Here is a 17,698-nt window from a genome sequence, read left to right as displayed (position 1 = left end):
AGAGAGGGCAGAGTTCCAGGCCCAGTCGACCCCCAAGTCCTCCCCGCTTCCAATCCCAGGTTCCTTGGGATTCTGCCCCCTTCTGTCTGTCTAGTCACCTCGGGGACAGGGGAAGATCAAAGAGGGTGGCCGCTTGATCTGGGCTTTGGGGACCATGCTCTTGGGTCAGGATCCTGTTGAGGGGAAGGAAAGGGAATCTTCAGCAAGGGAGGGGGATGGGGACTTGGAAGGAGAAGGTTGGGGCAGGAAGAGATGAGTCCAGCCCTGGGCGGGGCCAAGGTCGGAACTGAGGAGGGGTCTCACCGTTGCAGTATTGCAGCAGCGAGGAGGTGTCGTAGAGGCCGCAGAAGGCCGGGCCGCGCTCCGCCATCGCCCCGCCACAGCCACCACCGGCCCCCCTGGCCCCAGCCCGGGCCCGGTCCCCCCCCCAGGCCCTGCCTCCCGTTGCCATAGCAACGCCCTTCGTTCCAGCATCCCCGGCTCAGCCTGCCTGGCATCAGGCGGCCGGCGCTGGGCCTGGCACTGGGGTCATCACCCAGGATGCCCAGAAACGGGGGTCGGGACACCCCCAGCCAAGCCCCCAACACAATCCTAGGGCCAGGATTGGCTGCGCCGGGATCCCCCTAGGTACCGTCTGGTCCCGCCCACAAGTGTTTTCTCTCTAGACCCCCTCCTCTCCTGTTCAGAACCAATGAGAGCCTGTCGCTCAGGCCCCTCCACCAATAGGAATGCAGAGGGATTGCAAGGGGCAGGGCCTTCCCCGCTTTTCAGCTTGCGGCGTAGCCCCCAGCTCTGGGAGGAGGATGAGGTGGAGGAAGGCATCCTCTGCGCCCAACACCTTCTCCACCTTATTGGGTTTTCCAAAAGCCACTCTCCCCTCCCCGCCCCCCGCAAGACCAGGGCCTGACATTGGAGCCCCAAATCGGCCAGGTAGCTCTTGTTTATTAGATCAAGACCCACCCCCAGGGCTCTTAGCCCCACCCCCAGAATCTTGCGGGTGCTAAAGTTTTATTCCCGCCCCCCAACCCTTAGCACCGCCCCCCGAACGTCCGAAGGTTTTTATTATAGCACTTTGCCCAGAGCTCTTGACCCGACCTTCTTAGAGGATTAGCTTTGCCCTCGGAATGTAGACACCCCCCCACCCCGAGTGCGTTAGTCCCTCCCTAACCTTCCCTTCCACCTTCCCGTCTGCGGCCCCGGGCACTTAGCCCCGCCCCTAGAGCCCTGGTCTCCCACAGCCTTATTGTCCAGTCCGGGTTTTGACAAAGGCCCAGCTGTGTGGCCTGGGCCAGCTCGCGTGTCAGACAGAGATGGCTCGGAAGTTATGGGGGAAGAGGAGAGGGTAGAAAGCCTGACAATGGAGTTAAAGAATAGTGGACCGCCTTCCCCAAGTCTCCATTGACGGTCAACCCCCTCCCCATCATGTTTCATAGGCAAGAGAAGTGAAGTCAGGAGCGGAAAGAGATTTGCCTCTGGACACACGGGCAGATATTGGAAGCTTTGGAACCAGATTGACTTGGGTTTGAATCCTAACGCCACCACTTTCTGGTTGTGTGACCCTGAGGCTCAATGTCTGCACCTGGAAAGTGGAGGATCATATGCATGCCTACCTCTTTCATTCAGTCAGAAATGTTTACTGAGCACCTACTGTGTGCCAGGCTCTGTTCTAGGTGCTGAAGTTTCAGGAGGGACCGAGGCAGCCTCAGAGTTTACTCTCATGGGTCGTTCAGTTTATTGGACTATGTAAACCACCATACACAAAACAAATAACACTAGCTAGCATTTATTGAGCACTTACTATGTGCCAAACACTCAGTTACCCCAGTTATCCTCACCAAAAGCCCTATTTTCATCACAACTTTACAGATGAGGAAACAGGCACAGAGCTGGTAAGATCATTCCAGAGCTGGTAAGTAGTATGAAGATGATAAAAAAAAATATGATCAGGAAGGATGGGAGTGTGAGGCTAATTTAGAGACAGTAGAGCCAGGGAAGTTCTCTCTGAGGAAGTGACATTTGAGCTGAGATGTGAATGACAAGAAGGAAGCAATCATGCCTAGAGTTGGGGTGGGAGGAAGCTTTCCAGACAGAGGAAACAGCTGGTCCAAAGGTCCTGAGGTAGGTTTGAGTTTGGCATATACCTGGGGCAACAAGAAGAGTGATGAGGATGGAGCCTCAGAGGAAGAAGGGAATGGAAGAATATAAGGTCAGGGAAATGATGGCCCTTGAAGATCTTGAAGGCTGTGGGAAGACTTTTGCAGTTTGTCGCTGTACCCTCCCTGAGTCCCAGTGAGGCCACATATGTAAGTCACACATTAGTACAGTGCCTGGCACACACTAAATGACAGCAACCCCTATGAATTTCCCAGTGAACACTTACTATGTGGGACATCAAAATCAATGATGGGGCCGGGCACGATGGCTCACGCCTGTAATCCCGGCACTCTGGGAGGCTGAGGCGGGAGGATAGTTTGAACTCAGGAGTTCGAGACCAGCCTGAGCAAGAGCGAGACCCCGTCTCTACTAAAAATAGAAAGAAATTATATGGATAACTAAAAGTATATATAGAAAAAATTAGCCAGGCGTGGTGGCGTGCGCCTGTAGTCCCAGCTACTCAGGAGGCTGAGGCAGGAGGATTGCTTGAGCCCAGGAGTTTGAGGTTGCTGTGAGCTAGGCTGATGCCATGGCAGTCTAGCCTGGGCAACAGAGTGAGACTCTGTCTCAAAAAAAAAAAAAAAAAAAAAATCAATGATGGGTTCAAAGTGAGGACCAAAATAGCCATGGGGCCTTATCATGCTGGGATCACAGCTAACTGTGTTGCTGACAAAAGCAAAGCAGAAACTGGGGTGTTCTGCTGCCCAAACTCCCACTTCTCCCACCCCACATTCCCCATGAGCTCAGATTCTAGGAGAGGGGATGTCAGATTCCCTCATTCATGCTTCTGAAGTGGGCTGCAAAGTGTTGAGGGCTGTGATGAGGGTGTCCCCAGAGGACTATGGGAGCCCAGGGGAGTTCAGATGCTGGGGCTCCACGTGGTGGGGGAAGGGAGTAGAGTCAGGGTGTGGCTGAAAGAACAACAGGGGAGGAATTCAGCCTGACAGGTAATGGGAGGGGGATGACACACAATGAGTCAGACCCAGCCCTTAGCCTGGAGAGGCTCCCAGCCTCAGTGTGGGACCTGACACTGTCAGGACCCACGTGGGCCAAGGTCACCTGGCCAGTGGCTTGGCTTTTCCTCCTCCGCAAAATGGGAGTCATCCACTTCCCAGGGGAGAAGAGCAGGTTCAATGAGCTCATGCTTGCCAAGTGTTCGGCACGCTGGCTTCTGGGTACAGTTAATGGAGCTAGTTTGATTAGGAGTGCTTGCGCAGGGAGCCGTCAAGGGCCTGAAAGACAGGCGTGGGGAGGGGGCGGCTCCGCTGGAGGAAAGGGGCGGGGCAGGCAGGGCTCACAGACTCTCTTTGTCTTTTCTCTCTGCCTCTAGGTTTCCTTCCCCCGAAACTCTCTCATCCCTGTCTCTGTCTTCCTCTATGTCTCTGTCTGGAAAATGGATTGCAAAGTTGGACATCCTGGGTCCTTGTTTCCTCACTATGAGTGATGTCACCTTGGGCAAGTTACTACCCCTCTCTGAGCCTCAGTTTCCTCATCTGGAAGCTGGGGCTAATACCTCTGCTACAGGTCTGTTATGAGGAGTAAGTGAGATACATACATGTAAAATGCCCAGTATCTGGTACCCATTATTGTTGATATTATTACTGATACTTAGCTCTGACTGTTTTTCTCTCCACCTCTCTTCCTCACCCCAGGCTGTCTTTCTGACTCTCTCTTTGTTTCTCGTCCTACCTCTCCTTCCATCAGTCTGTCTCCTTCTATGGGTCTGTGCTTGAGCTGGGAGCTTCATGAAGCCAGAGCGAGAGCTGTCTGTGCCCATCACCACGGCTTTCCCCATTGCCAAGGTCATACCCTGCTACATAAGAAGTACTCAGTAAAATGAATTGAACCCTGATCTCTGCTGAACCAGTGTTGGGCATTGCTGGGGACACAGCAGTGACTGAGACAGCCCCAGCCCTGCCCTCACAGGGCTCATAGTCCAAGAGAGGAAAAAACTAAGAAATGTTTGTTGAGTGAATAAATAAGCTAACTTGACATGGCCTTAGAAAACTTGACAAAAATTGCGGGGAGGGGCAGTTAGGCAGAGAAAACAGCTAGAACAAAGGCAAGGGGTGCTGGGAAAACTTGAAGCAGTAGGAAGTCATGGAGGCAAGGCTGGAGAACTCAGCAAGGACCTTGAAAGCCACGCAGGGGAGCCTGAGCTTTCTCCCGAGGGCACTGGGGGGCCTTGGCAGCTTCTGAGCAGGGGAGGGACAGGATCAGGTTTGTGCACTAGCGTGACCCATCTGGCTGCCTGGCTGCGCTATTGGGGGTTGAGGTTGGAGATAGGACCAAGTTCTAGAAGCCTCGAGGAAAATGCCTGGGCCAGCCTGCTCTCCTGGGCGCTTGGAAAGGGCTTCAGGGCTCGCCTTGCACCACCAGGGGGCAGCCAGGGACTCCTACGGCTTCCAGTCTCTGCGGATCATCCCAGGGTGGGATGTTTGCTCCAGGATTTGGAGGTGGGGGAGGCTGGAGCTGTCTTTGGGGCCCCAGCTGAGAGCCCCTCTGCTCTCCCGCCCCCCCATCCTGGCCTCTGGGCCCCTGGAGCCCCCACCCCAGCCCGGCATGAGACTATGTCAACACCGCCCTGCTTCTGGCCAGGACAATATTTGCCCTCAGGATCTGGGGAGGTCACTATGGAGACAGCACCACCCCTACTGCCCGGAAGAGACCTAGGGGAGCTGCGTGTCTGTGCCTCATCTCTGTCTGATTGCATCTTTGAGAGAGTCTACCCCTGTCTTTATCTTTCTGGGCTCAAAGTTCCTCTCTCTGTCTCTGTCTCTCTCTTTCTATCTTTGTCTCTCTCTCTCTGCAGCCACGAATCTCAGGGGGCCTCACATTCCTGGCCTCAATCCCCACAGGGCACCCCCGCTCCCCATCTCTCTCTGCCTCATTTCTCCCGCACCATCTGCCCACACCCCAGGCCCCCGCCTGCTGCCCCAGAGGCTCTGCTTGGCCAGGCAGCCCCATGGGGGGAGACACAGGCCTTCCAGCTTCCTCCCCACCATGGTGCCCTGGGCGGGGGCACTGCCTGCTCATTGCCATCGTGAGGACTGGGGGACAAGCACCAGGAGACGCAGAATCAGGGGCAATGCATAAAGGGAAGCAGACAGGCGGACACCCAGAAACAAGACAGACAGACTCCCAGAAAGAAGACAGCAAGAAAGAAAGGAGAAAGTTTAAAGACAGGCAAAAAGAGACTGACCCAAGGGAAGACAGAGACCTACAGAACCGAGCAGAGAGGCAGAATGGAACAGTTAGGAGAGAAAAGACCGCCCCGCAGGCAGTGGGGAAAGACAGACACGCTGAGTGTGGCTTCGAGAAATGGAGAAAGGAGAGATTTGGATCAAAGAGAGGGAGAAGGCAGGACAGAGAGAGACAGACAGATAGCAGAGAGGGAAAGGCAGGGGGAGAGAGGAAGGGCGTGAGAGGGAGGGAGAGACTTGCAGAGGCAGAAGAGGGGTGGGGGCAGAGAGCATGCTAAATTTAGAGCCAGGAACAGAGAAGGGAAATAGAGATCCAACCCCCAGAGTGTTGAAAGGCTGGGAATGAGGCTCGTCTCTTTCTGGGTCCCCTGGGGTAGGGGTGGGGCATGGCACTTGGCTGCCAGGGAGGGGCTGGGTATGGAGGAGGAGGAGGAGGGGGAGGGGGAGAAGGGCTCAGGATGCTGCTCTGCCTGAAGTTTCCAGAAGCCCTGAGCATGGCAGCTAGAGAGGCCCTATGTGGCTACCCCCATGGCCCAGCTACCCCCATCCATCCTAGACCCCTGGAGCCTGCAGAGGATCCAGGAGGGCTGGGACACTGCAGGAAGCCAGACAGGGACCCCAGGCATCTACCTGCCCCTGCCTCCCCTTCCAGTCTTCCAGGCCCACCCCTGTGTCCCCCCAGAGGGGGTATGAGGGAGGGGTGAGGAGTCAACACTCTCCTCTGGGCCCATCTCTCACGCTTTCCCCTTCACCCCTCATTGCCATCTCTCAATCTGTCCCTGTCAACTCTCAGTTTGTATCTATTATCTCTTTCCTCTCCTCCCCCCTTCCCCTTTATCTGTATATCTCCTTGTCTGTCTGTCTATTTCTCTCTATTTCTTTCTCTCTGCCTCTCTTGGTCTGTTTCTCTCTTCTCCCTCTCCCTCCCTGTCTTTCTCTGTTGGCCTCTCTCCTTCTTGGTCCATGGTTTCTTTTCCGGTCTCCCACTGCCTCACTCCTCTCCCCTGCTTCTCCCTCCCAGCTCCCCAGCCTCTCTCCTCCCCACTCCTCCCTCCTCTCTCCCTTCCTCAGGGGAATGACCCCTGGGCCCTCTGGGGGCCAAGGAGAGACTCCCTCCCAACTCCAGCCTCTGCCAGAGGTACCCGCAACCTCAGATGTCTTCCCCACCCCATTCCCCACCCCATTCCTTGAACCGAGCCTTTCCCAGGACCCAGAGGGCACCAGGAATGTGGGGCAGAGAGCAGGGAGGCCAGCTAGAGGCTGGGAAGCTGGGACCCCCACCTCCCCCCACACTGGTTCCCTTCCAGCCTCTACTGGGGACCCCACACCACCACTTACTCCCTACGCCTCCTGGGGCCTCAATTTCTCCTCTGCAAAATGGGCAGACTCTCCTCTGTCCCACTTATCTTACAGTCCCAGGGGAGTGTGTGCTCATGAATGTTAATAGTGTGATTAATGTGCATGAATCAATGGTTTGTGTTAAGGGAGACGAGGCGCTGGGAACTGGGACTGGGTGCTAAGCCTTCCCTGTCACGTACAGACGTTCCCATATTTAGGGCAGAGGAAGAGCCTGGAAGTAGAGATTGTAAGCGTGTGTGTGACCCAGTGGTGCCTGACCATGAGACCACTCGAGGCTACGGTTTAGTGTGTGATTGTGGGACGATGGTGTGTGCGCCTGTGTGACTGTGTGTGACCGTGGGAGATGGGATTGTGTGTGCGACACATGTCCGAGTGTATGCAACTTGTGAGCGTGGGTGGGACCGTGAGGAGAGTTGTCTGTAGACCACTCACTGGGTGTGACTGTGGGAGTGAGGGTGACAGAATGTGTCTCAGGGACAGTTGGGGAATGTGTGTTGGAACGTGACTGTGGACTCTGGGTGAATATGTGAAGTGTGTGAGTGTGTAAGAGTGTTAATGGGTGTGTTTGCATAACGCTGTGTGCGACTTTCAGTTTGTGTCATGAAAGGATTGTGTGACTGCAGGAACAACCACGTAACTGTGTACACGTATTTCATTGACAATCATTCCTTCAGCCTGTGCTCTGGACAGTGCCAGGGACCCAGTGGTGGCCGAGATGCCCTGGCTCTGTCCTCCCCAGGGCACACAGGCCAGCGGGGAAACAGTGTTTGTGGCATGACCTAGTGATTGTGTAAATGTGTGTGTGTGGTTGATAGTGTTGTAGGGACTATGGGAAGCTGCGATTGTGTTACTGTGTGCGTGTAGGAGCACACGACCCCGGGTATGTGGCTGTGTGTCACTGTGGATGACTGCCAACCTGTGGGTTAGAGACTGTAGCTGTCTGGGTGTGATTGTGGGATTGTACAACTGTGATTGAACGTGTGACGCAGTGAGTAACAGTGTGTGAGATTCTGTGACTGTGCCTGTCTGGGGCTCAGCGTGTGGGATTGTGCGTAGCACTGCGTGAATGACTGAGTGGCTGAGGCTCTGTGTGTGAGTGGCTAGGTGGCACAGAGCCGTCTGTGACCGGGGGCTGCGGGTGGGACAGCTTGAGAGATTGTGCACACTTGGTGGGGGGGGTCCATGACTGCTCTCCCACCTGAGTGACTGTGATATTCACAGGACTGCCCCCTTGCTCTGCTCCGGCTCTGCCCCCAGCTCCCCCCAGCTGTTCCCTGGCCCGCCCTGGCCCCGCCCCCTCCCACCACCCAGGCTGCCAGCGCCTGTCACCTCTCCCAGAGCCCAGACGAGGCAGTGGAAGCAGCGGAGGCAGGGGCGGCAGGAGTAAGTGATCGGGAGCAGGACTGGGGACAGGTGAGGGCCCCCACATCCCTGCCCCCTCCCCTTCACGTCTCTGACGCTCTGTCACTCTGTTTCTCAGCCTGTGCTTTCCCCGCTTTCTGTCCCTCTGTGCCCACGGCGTATTCTCTTCTCTGTCTGTCTCTTGGTGTCTCTGTCTCCATGTCTCAATCTTCATTTAGCTGCTAGATCACTTCTACCTCTCTCCCCCCGCCCCCCCCATCTCTGTGCTGCTATCTCCTCTTTGTCTCCTAGCCCACATTTCTGTCTCTGTCTTTCTCTGCCCTTTGGGGTCTGGTCTCTTGCTGTGTGTCTCGTTCTGTCGCTCAGTCTCTGTACTTCGGTCTCCTGTGTCTCTGACTTCGTGTCTGCCCTTCTGGGCCTTGGTCTGACCCTCCCTGCTCCTGCTTCCCTCTTTCTCTACATGATGCCCAGGGGACGGGCGTGGGGTAGGGTGCGGATTCGATGGATTTCCAGGCATCTGGGGCTGTGCACACCTCCACCCGGGGTCTGGAGCCTCTCTAGTCCCCACATATTCGAATGCTGGGAGAGGGCTGTCCCACTGACTCTGGGCTTTATCCACAGCGGGGAAAGTTTTATAAGGTCCGGTTCCTATTTGCACTTTGAAAACCCTTTGGCCTCAGAGAGTGGGAACTCAGATGTGCGTTTCAAGCTTCCCTCCCGGCTAGGCTGATGGTTTCTACTCCTTCCTCTCAAAGGCGGTTCCCAGGTTCCCCGGACTCTAGGTCTCAGTGTCACACTCCGGGTGTGCGCAGCTCTAGGGCAACCGCCCGCTCAGCAAACACCCCCCCCACTTCACCGCTGCTGCCCCAGCAACAACTGGGGGGGCGGGAAGCACGCAGCTGATCTCGGCCCCACCCACCCCGGAGGCCCCGCCCACTCCTCACACCTCCCCCTACTTCCCCCCCAGCCCCAAATAATCACTCGTGGGGGCAGTGGGGGCATTGGGTTGGAGTCGCAGGGAGGACACAGGTGCTGATGCTGACTCTGCCCTGGGACCCCCCCCCCCAGGCCCTACTGCCCCTGCGGGACCAGAGCCTTCGCAGCCCCCACGATGCCGAGCTCTCCGCCCCTGCGGCTGCTGCTGCTGCGGCTGCTGTCGCTGTCCGGGCTGCTGCTCCGGAGGGCGGAGGTGAGGATTCCAGGAGCCACAGGAGTTCAAGGCCTGGAGGGAGGTCTGGGGACGGTTTTAAGTCTCCCCTCATCTCAAAGAGAGTTTTAAGACTGCCCCGCGTGCCCAGATTCAAGTTTTAATGGTTATTCCCCGTCCTTCTTTCCCGCACAAATCTTCCTGACTTCCAGCCACGCCCTCCCCAATCTTCCTGAGGGTTTTCACTCCCTCATAGCAACTCCCTTGGTGGCTTCTAGGCACCCCCCAAGACTTCGAAGAGGTTTCCAAGACTCCCGAGCAAAAAGGGACAGCTCCTCGAAGTCTCCCTGGGGTGTTTCTGGCCCACACGAACCCAGCCGCCTGGGGGCGGGGGTCGGTCTGGGGGTCCTCCCTTCTGTCTTATCCTAGGCAGGCTCTGAGGGGCACACGGCCGGGGAGCTGTACCAGCGCTGGGAACGGTACCGCAGGGAGTGCCGGGAGACCTTAGAGGCCGCGGAGCCACCCTCAGGTGTGACCAGGCGGGCGGGGGCCGAGGGGGAGGAGTTGCGGCTGAGAGGGGCGGGGGCGGGGCCTGAGTGAGGCGGATCTGTGGTTGATGTGCCCTGGATCGGAGAGACCCTGGGGGGTTGGGGGCTTGGCCTCCGTGGGAAGGGCCTAGAGCTGAGCGTGGCAGGAATTGGGATAGAACCACGATTAGTGGGAGAGGCCTGGGAAGAAGCTGGAAATGGGAGAAGACTGGGCGGGGCCTGCATGGAGCTGACCATGAAGGGGCGGGGTTTGGGGTGGAGTCTGGGAAGAGCCTCTCTGGACGGGAAGAATCAGGGGCCCGGACCTGCCGGTGGGAGGAGCCCAGAGTGGGGTTGGAGGGGATGGGCGGGGCCTTGAGGGCTGGTGGGAGGAGCTTGTGGCAGAGCCAGGACGGGACCCTCCCCTGGTGGGCGGGGCCAGAGCAGGGCTGGCGTGTGGGAGGTGGGGAGGCGCTGGGCCCGCGTCTCGGTAGGTCCACTCGGTGTCTGGCCCCATGCACACCCGCAGGCCTGGCCTGTAACGGATCCTTCGATATGTACGTCTGCTGGGACTCTGCTACACCCAATGCCACTGCCCGTGCCTCCTGCCCCTGGTACCTGCCCTGGCACCGCCACGGTGAGGTGCTCCCTGGACCCCAAGTCCTCCCCAGACACAAACAGCTCCTAACTTTTGTCCCCAGACACCACTCCCCCTACAGCTCACCTACACCCCTCTCCTGCTCCTCTTTGTCCCCTGCTTCGTTCTATCAGGCTGGGTTTCTCTGTCCGTCTGTCCGTCCGTCTGTCCGTCCGTCCAACCTTGGCTCTCAAATAATGCTGTTTCTCTGTCTCCGTTTCTCTCTGTGGGACCAGGGGGTCTTATTTTCTCTCCTTTTCCTGAGTCTGTCTCTAGATGTCTGGGTCTTCTTGGTCTAACTAGCTATGTAGTCTTGGACAGTTTATTTAACTTCTTTGTGCTTCAATTTTCCCATCTGTAGGCCTGTATGAATGTTAAATTAATGAATATATGTAAACTGCTTTATAAGGGCTTATCATTACCATCATAGTCATCACTTTGGCTCTCTCTCTGCCTTTGTCTCACAGTTTGTCTTTCTGTCTTCCGCTGTCTCTCTGTGCCTCTGATCCCCTCCCTCCCTTGTTTCCCCACAGTGGCTGCAGGCTTCGTCCTCCGCCAGTGTGGCAGTGATGGCCAGTGGGGACCTTGGAGAGACCATACCCAGTGTGAGAACCCAGAGAAGAATGGGTCCTTTCAGGTAAGAAGAGGTGAGGGATTCAGGTTAGGATGTCCAGGCAGAGGTGAAAAGGCAGCAACCTCAGGCTGAGCCTGCTTAGGACTCTGGGTTGCATAAACCCAACTCAGCCTTGCTTGCAGAAGGAAAAAAGAGTAATGTATTGGCTTGTTTGATTGAAAATATAAGGCAACAGCCGAGGCAGGATCACTTGAGGTCAGGAGTTCGAGACCAGTCTGAGCAAGAGCGATACCCCGTCTCTACTAAAAATAGAAAAATTAGCCGAGTATTGTGGCACACGCCTATAGTCCCAGCTACTCAGGAGGCTGAGGCAGGAGGATCACTTGAGCCCAGGAGTTTGAGGTTGCTGTGAGCTATGCTGATGCCGTAGCACTCTAGCCAGGGCGACAGAGCAAGACTCTGTCTCAACAAAAAAAAAAAAAAAAAGAAAGTATAAGGCAACAGCTTCAGCTTCAGGTATAGGGAGATCTAGGTGCTCAAATGATGTGGTCAGGAATCTCTCTCTATCTGTCACCATGCTGTGCCTCTGTTTTCTCTGCACTGGTCTCATCTTTTCTGTGGGGTAGAAAAGGTGGTCTTCATTGGCATCATGCTCACATCCTACCAACCACCCATCATTGTGGAAGACTGATCTTTGTTCTCAATAACTCTCCCATAATGTCCCAGGATTGATGTGTGGGGGTGGGGTGGGGGGTGTTAGGTAGTATGCTCTGGTTGGCTGGTCATAGGCCTAGCTCTGGAGCTCGAGGGTGGAGTCAGCCGCACTCAAACAAAGGGGGGTGGTTCCCAAGAGAAAATTAGGGTGCTGGGCAGAATCAAGGAGCAGGTGTCCCTCCAGCCTTTCTCTGGGCCTGGGGGAAGAGCTGAGTCTTGTTCCCATGCCCTCCTTGCCCCCACCAGGACCAAAAGCTGATCTTGGAGCGGCTACAGGTGGTGTATACCGTCGGCTACTCCCTGTCCCTTGCCACGCTGCTGCTAGCCCTGCTCATCTTGAGTTTCTTCAGGTGGGACCCCCAGTCCTGAGTGGTGGCAGCAGAGACATGGGCCTCAGTTACTTGTCCAATAAGATGGGGTGGTCACCTACTCCAAGCATCCACTGGTGCTTCTGTGGGAAGGGCTGGAGAGAGCTAAAGGGGCCCTGTGTGGCTGAGGACAGCTCTCTGGAGGTCCCCAGACTGCCTCTCAAATCTCCCAGGCGGCTACGCTGCACTCGAAACTACATCCACATCAACCTGTTCACGTCTTTCATGCTGCGGGCGGCAGCCATCCTCACTCGAGACCGTCTGCTACCTCCACCTGGCCCCTACCCTGGGGACCAGGCCCCTACCCTGTGGAACCAGGTGTACATCCTCCTTCTGTCCCGAAACTAACTAGTGGGGGTGGGGAGGAATGTGGTAGGTAGCAATTCGTTACTGGGAGACAGGGCAGGAGAGACAAGCAGCTGGCAGCAAAAGTGGGAAGAACTATCTGGCTGCAAGTTGGGCCATACCAATTGTTAAGAAGTCAGGGGGTGGGAGAGTCCATAGGCTGGCAGGAGAGTTCAGTTCTTACAAGGAGCTGGGGTGGCAGAGGCCATATTTTGGGGGCCTAGGGGGAACTCTGATGGCATGATAGAAGATACAAACTGTAAAGGGGGTCAGGGTGGGAGAATCCATATAGGGAAAGAGAAAGGGTGAAAGAAAGCAACCACAGATCCCATGCCCTGGAGACACAGATGTGGGAGAACATTCCACGGCAAGAGATAGGGACGAAGGGGTGTCAGGTAGGGGAAGGCTTGGGGACACCCCAGCGGCCCTGACTGCCCCCTCCTTCTGTCTGGCCCTCCCTAGGCCCTAGCTGCCTGCCGCACAGCCCAGATCGTGACCCAGTACTGTGTGGGTGCCAACTACACGTGGCTGCTGGTGGAGGGTGTCTACCTGCACAGCCTCCTGGTGCTCATGGGAAGCTCCGAGGAGGACCACTTCCGCTGCTACCTGCTCCTTGGTTGGGGTGAGCCCCGACCCCGTCCCCCACCCAGCCCAGCGCGCCTCGGCTCCCCCAGCTGCCCTGCTGCTGTTCTACCTCAGGGGGTCTCCTCCACCCTCTAGGCTTCTGCCTCCCCACCCCGACAGAGGAATTCCGCGGGTCTTGGGCCTGGCGGGGCCCGTGCGCGCGCTGACAGCTGCGGCGGGGTGGGGGGGCGGGGGTCGGGGTCTGCACAGGGGCCCCCACGCTTTTCGTCATTCCCTGGGTGATCGTCAGGTACCTGCACGAGAACACGCAGTGAGTTGCAGGGTCTGGGGCGGGGCCTGGGAGGTGGGCGGAGCTTTGAGGGACTTGGGCGGGTTGTGATGGAAACGCGGGCAGGGTCTGATGGCAACTCACGGATTGGGGGGAATGTGGGCGGGGTCTAAAGGAATGAGGAGTTTGAAAAGGTGTTGGAGAACGACTGGCAAGGGGGATGGGGTGGGGCCTTGCTAGTAACGAATGGGCGGGGCTTTAAGAAATGTGGGTGTGGTCTTAAGGAAAGTGGGCGGAGCCTGGCGAGTTAATATGCATGATCCAGTGAGTCTAGCGGTTTTCTGTCTCTTAGCCCTATCCCGCCCCCCACAGGTGCTGGGAGCGAAACGAAGTCAAGGCCATTTGGTGGATCATACGCACCCCCATTCTCACGACCATCTTGGTAGGGTCGGCCCTGCCTCCTCCAGGCTGTCCTCAGGGATTTTCCATTCTGGGAAGCGGGGGTACCATCTCCTGCCCTCCCCCACCAGAATGGGAGCTGCTGGTTCAACTTCTGTCTCTCCCCGTAGATTAACTTCCTCATCTTTATCCGCATTCTTGGCATCCTTTTGTCTAAGCTGAGGACACAGCAGATGCGCTGCCCAGACTACAGGCTGAGGTGAGGGCCGGCAGTGGGGACAGAGGGGAAAGGCCAGGTGCGAGTTGGAGGATCCAGGACTGCAGGTCCATTGCTGCCCTCTCTCCCCAGGTTGGCTCGCTCAACGCTGACGCTGGTGCCCCTGCTGGGTGTCCACGAGGTGGTGTTTGCTCCGTTGACAGAGGAACAGGCTCGGGGTGCCCTGCGTTTTGCCAAGATCGGCTTTGAGATCTTCCTAAGTTCCTTCCAGGTGCTCAGGCAGGGTGCAGGGGATACACCTTCCACGTGGGGCCCTCCTTCCCCCCTCCCCCAGTCATGAGGGCTACTGTCATCCTCTGGCACAGCCACTGAATGGGGTGTGAAGATGGGGTTCTCTTCGTGTCACACACAATACTGAGCGAGGGCTGTCCTGGGCTGGGGAAGCAGCAGGGAGCAGGAGGGAGACTGGGTAACCGAGGAGTACTGCCTCCTGAACAGTGACGTTTTGATGCTGCACACAGCTGGGGCCAAATTCAGATTCTGTCACTTGCCAGCGGTGTGGCTGTCACCTCAGGCTTGGGGCTAGGGAGAGGCAAATGAGATGCCTAAGGTGCAGAATTTAAGGAGGTGCTCATTCCCTGCACTTGCTTGCCTTACCCTGGTCCCCACCCTGCTTCACCTTGCTGGGCCTCAGTTTCCTCATCTCTAAAGTGGGGACAATACCAGTCTCACCTTACAAGCCCATTCATTCATTAAATTCAGCAAAAAAAAATTACTGAGCGTGTACATGTACTAAGTACTCTTCCAGACTTATCGTGGGGATATGGCCAAGAGGCAAACGGCCCCTCCACTCTAGCAGGAGAGACAGACACTCAACCCACTAATAAGTGAAACATGCAGAACATCAGATGGTGAGATGAGCCTAGAGGGGGGAGAAAGCGAGAAAAGAGAGGTGAGTGGTGTCCAAGGAAGGGTGGGGTTGCTGTTTTAGACAGGGGGTTAGGGAAGGCCACCCTGAGAAGGACACACCGGAGCACAGACCTGAGGAAGGTGAGGGGATATGCCAGGCACAAGTTTGGGGAAAATGTTCCAGGAAGAGAAACACCAAGTGCAAGATCCCTGAGGCAGAAGAGTAGCCTGTGATGAAGGCCAGCGTGCCTGAGCATACAGGTCAGTAGGGGGGTATGGGGGGGCGAGGACAGAGAGCTGAGGGGCCTCAGGGACCAGGTGAGGACTTCACCTTTTTCTCTGTTCCAAGCAGGAGCCATGGGAAGGTTCTGGGCAGAGGGATGTGATCTGAGTTAGATTTGAGCAGCATCATGGAAAATAATACTAAGATTAGTGTCTATAATAGTACATATACGTAATTGATTTCTATTAATTAATTAATTATGAAATAGAAATACATTTTATATTTGTTTAAAATTAGATGTAGAACATATATAAATTTATGCAGATATAAGCACTACAGCTTCTTGCATGTTCAATTCTCAATTCTCACAACCACCGTATTACTGCTGCATTTTTCAGATGAAGAAACTGAGGCACAGAGGGGTTAAGCAGCTTGCCCAAGTGGGAAAGTGGGGAGGCGGTCCTACCTGCCGGCCCGGTGTTTAAACCGTCCCCCCCTCCCCGACGACCCCCGCCTGTGCGGCGATCGCAATAGTCTGGGACCAAGGTGGCGGCAGCTTACGTGTTTTGGGGCCTGGCGAGGGTTCGAGCTCATTAAGGGTGTGGTTACAATCCTGCCCTCACCCGGATTGAACCCCCGCGCCTCCTCTGGCAGGGCTTCCTGGTCAGCGTCCTCTACTGCTTCATCAACAAGGAGGTAGGAAGAGCTCTGGCCCGCCGCCCGCGCCCTCTGGCGGCCGCGCGGGGAACGGCGTCGCCTCTGAGCGCCATCCTGTTGCAGGTGCAGTCGGAGATCCGCCGCGCCTGGCACCACTGCCGCCTGCGCCACAGCCTTGGCGAGAAGCAGCGCCAGCTCCCGGAGCGTGCCTCCCGGGCCCTGCCCTCGGGCTCCGGCCCAGGCGAGGTCCCCACTGGCCGCGCCTTGTCCTCAGGGATCCTCCCAGGGCATGGGGATGAGGCCAGCCGGGTGTTGGAAAGTTACTGCTAGGTAGCGGGATTCCTGAGTCCGTTCCCCCGTTAGCATGTATTTATTGAGTGCCTACTGTGTGCCAGGCCCAGTGTAGGGAACTCTGGGGAAATGGGGGAGAAGGAAACAGGAAAACAAGGTTCCTGCCCCCCTGGAGATCACAATGGGGGCGGGGGAACAGATGACCACAAACATCAAGTTACACACATGCTGTGGAATGGCTTATGAAGGGAAATTGGAAGGGGGGCTAGGGTGGTCTGGGAGGCCATCTCTCAGGAGGTGACATTTAAACCATGCCTGAAAGAGGTGAAAGAGACAACTTTGGTAAGAATTGGAGGATAAGATTCTAGGCAGAAGAAATAGTATATGCAAAGGCCCTGGGGCAGGAAAGAGCTTGGCCTTGGCTGGACTGGGATAAGTCAAAGCCAATAGAGAGAGAGAGAGAAGTAGGCAGACGCACAAGAGTTGGGATTTAATTCCAGATGCACTGAAGATTCTTAGCAGGAAGGTCTCTGGCTAATGTTTTAAACAGATGCATCTGCCTGTCCCATAAAGCTGTGGTCCCCAGCCCCTGCTCCCAGCCACCCCCCAGCAGGAGGTGAGTGGGCAGCTGAGTGAGGAAAGCTTCATCTGTATTTACAGCCATTCCTCATCATTCACCATCCCCCCAACTCCACCCCCAGTCCATGGAAAAATTGTCTTCCGTGAAACCTGTCCCCAGTGCCAAAAAGTTTGGGGACTGCTGCTGTAGGGGAACAGATTACTAGAGGCAGCAGTAGAAGCTGGGAGCCCAGTAAGGAGGGGGCTGCAGGCAGGAAGTGACAGTGGCTGAACCAGGATGGAGGGCACCAGGGGTGTGAAGTAGTTGGATTCTGGAGATACTTTAAATTTAAAGGTAGAGATGCCAGGATTTTGCTATGAATTGCATGAAGAACGTGCCGCAAAGAGAGAAGTCAAGGAAGCCTCCTTGGTTTGGAATGGTGCAGAAAGATGGGGATATTGGGCTCAGGGTTGGGAGAACCAAGAGTTCTCTTTGGACAGTTAAGCTGCCAGTGCCTGTAGGATACCCAAGGGAGCTGGGTAAAAGGGTCTGCAGTTCTTGCGAGAGGTGAGAGCTGCAGCTAGAAATGCGAGAGTCACTGGGATCCAGAGACAGGGACTTGGCATGTAGATAGAACCACAGGCGTCTCAAGGCAGGCCCTGGAGCTGAAACCTTCCATCCGGAGTAGCCAGGACCACTACTAACTGGGGAGTGAGGACGCAGGTCTCCTAAGATGGGTGGCCCCCAGGAACGGGGAGAATTAGGGGGGAGGCTGATAGCCCCATTGTGGCTGGACCACTGGTACACACACAAGACCCTCACTCCTAAATCCTTCCCCCACATAAACACACACAGACTCAGTTAGTACCTGGGTGTCATCAAGTATTTTCCCTGGGCAGATGTGCCCATAGCTGAACTCAGCCTTTCCAAGCTTGGGGCCCTACTCCCACCCACCACCTTGTGGGTTCTGGTGGGTTGGGGGCCTTAGGGCAGGGCCCTTGTAAATAAAGCATGAGAAACACTTGCTTTTTTTCTTTCTGGAGTGGGAGAATCTTCTTGGCCAGGCCACAATAGGAAATGACGGGGTGGGGACTTGTGGGGGCCTTGCTCAACTCCAGCCATGTGTTGCCACAAGAAAACAGGGACACCATGCTGCCACTGTCCACCCCCCCACCTCCGCCTAAGAGAATTCCCAATTGG

The 17,698-nt window shown here is 56.2% G+C and overlaps 1 protein-coding gene across 5 annotated transcripts; it reads left to right on the top strand.

Annotated features, from left to right (window-relative positions):
- Positions 1-8,045: 8,045 nt before the first annotated feature.
- On the top strand, positions 8,046-17,502 carry GIPR (gastric inhibitory polypeptide receptor). Of its 5 annotated transcripts, XM_045531406.1 has the most exons (14): positions 8,046-8,129; positions 9,147-9,267; positions 9,655-9,754; positions 10,282-10,389; positions 10,923-11,026; positions 11,924-12,027; positions 12,219-12,363; positions 12,853-13,012; positions 13,225-13,285; positions 13,616-13,685; positions 13,813-13,901; positions 13,992-14,130; positions 15,646-15,687; positions 15,772-17,502. In XM_045531406.1, the coding sequence occupies exons 2-14, from the start codon at positions 9,190-9,192 to the stop codon at positions 15,976-15,978; spliced, it is 1,407 nt and encodes a 468-aa protein (XP_045387362.1). In that variant the 5' UTR covers positions 8,046-8,129; positions 9,147-9,189; the 3' UTR covers positions 15,979-17,502. The 5 variants fall into 5 exon arrangements, with proteins under 5 accessions (XP_045387362.1, XP_045387360.1, XP_045387363.1 ...); XM_045531404.1 differs by having other exon boundaries at positions 15,646-17,502; XM_045531407.1 differs by lacking the exons at positions 15,646-15,687; positions 15,772-17,502 and adding an exon at positions 15,390-15,500.
- Positions 17,503-17,698: the final 196 nt, after the last annotated feature.

This window comes from Lemur catta, chromosome 19, assembly GCF_020740605.2.
Source record: "Lemur catta isolate mLemCat1 chromosome 19, mLemCat1.pri, whole genome shotgun sequence".
Taxonomy (NCBI): Eukaryota; Metazoa; Chordata; class Mammalia; order Primates; family Lemuridae; genus Lemur; species Lemur catta.
This window is presented reverse-complemented; position numbering and strand designations above follow the sequence as displayed.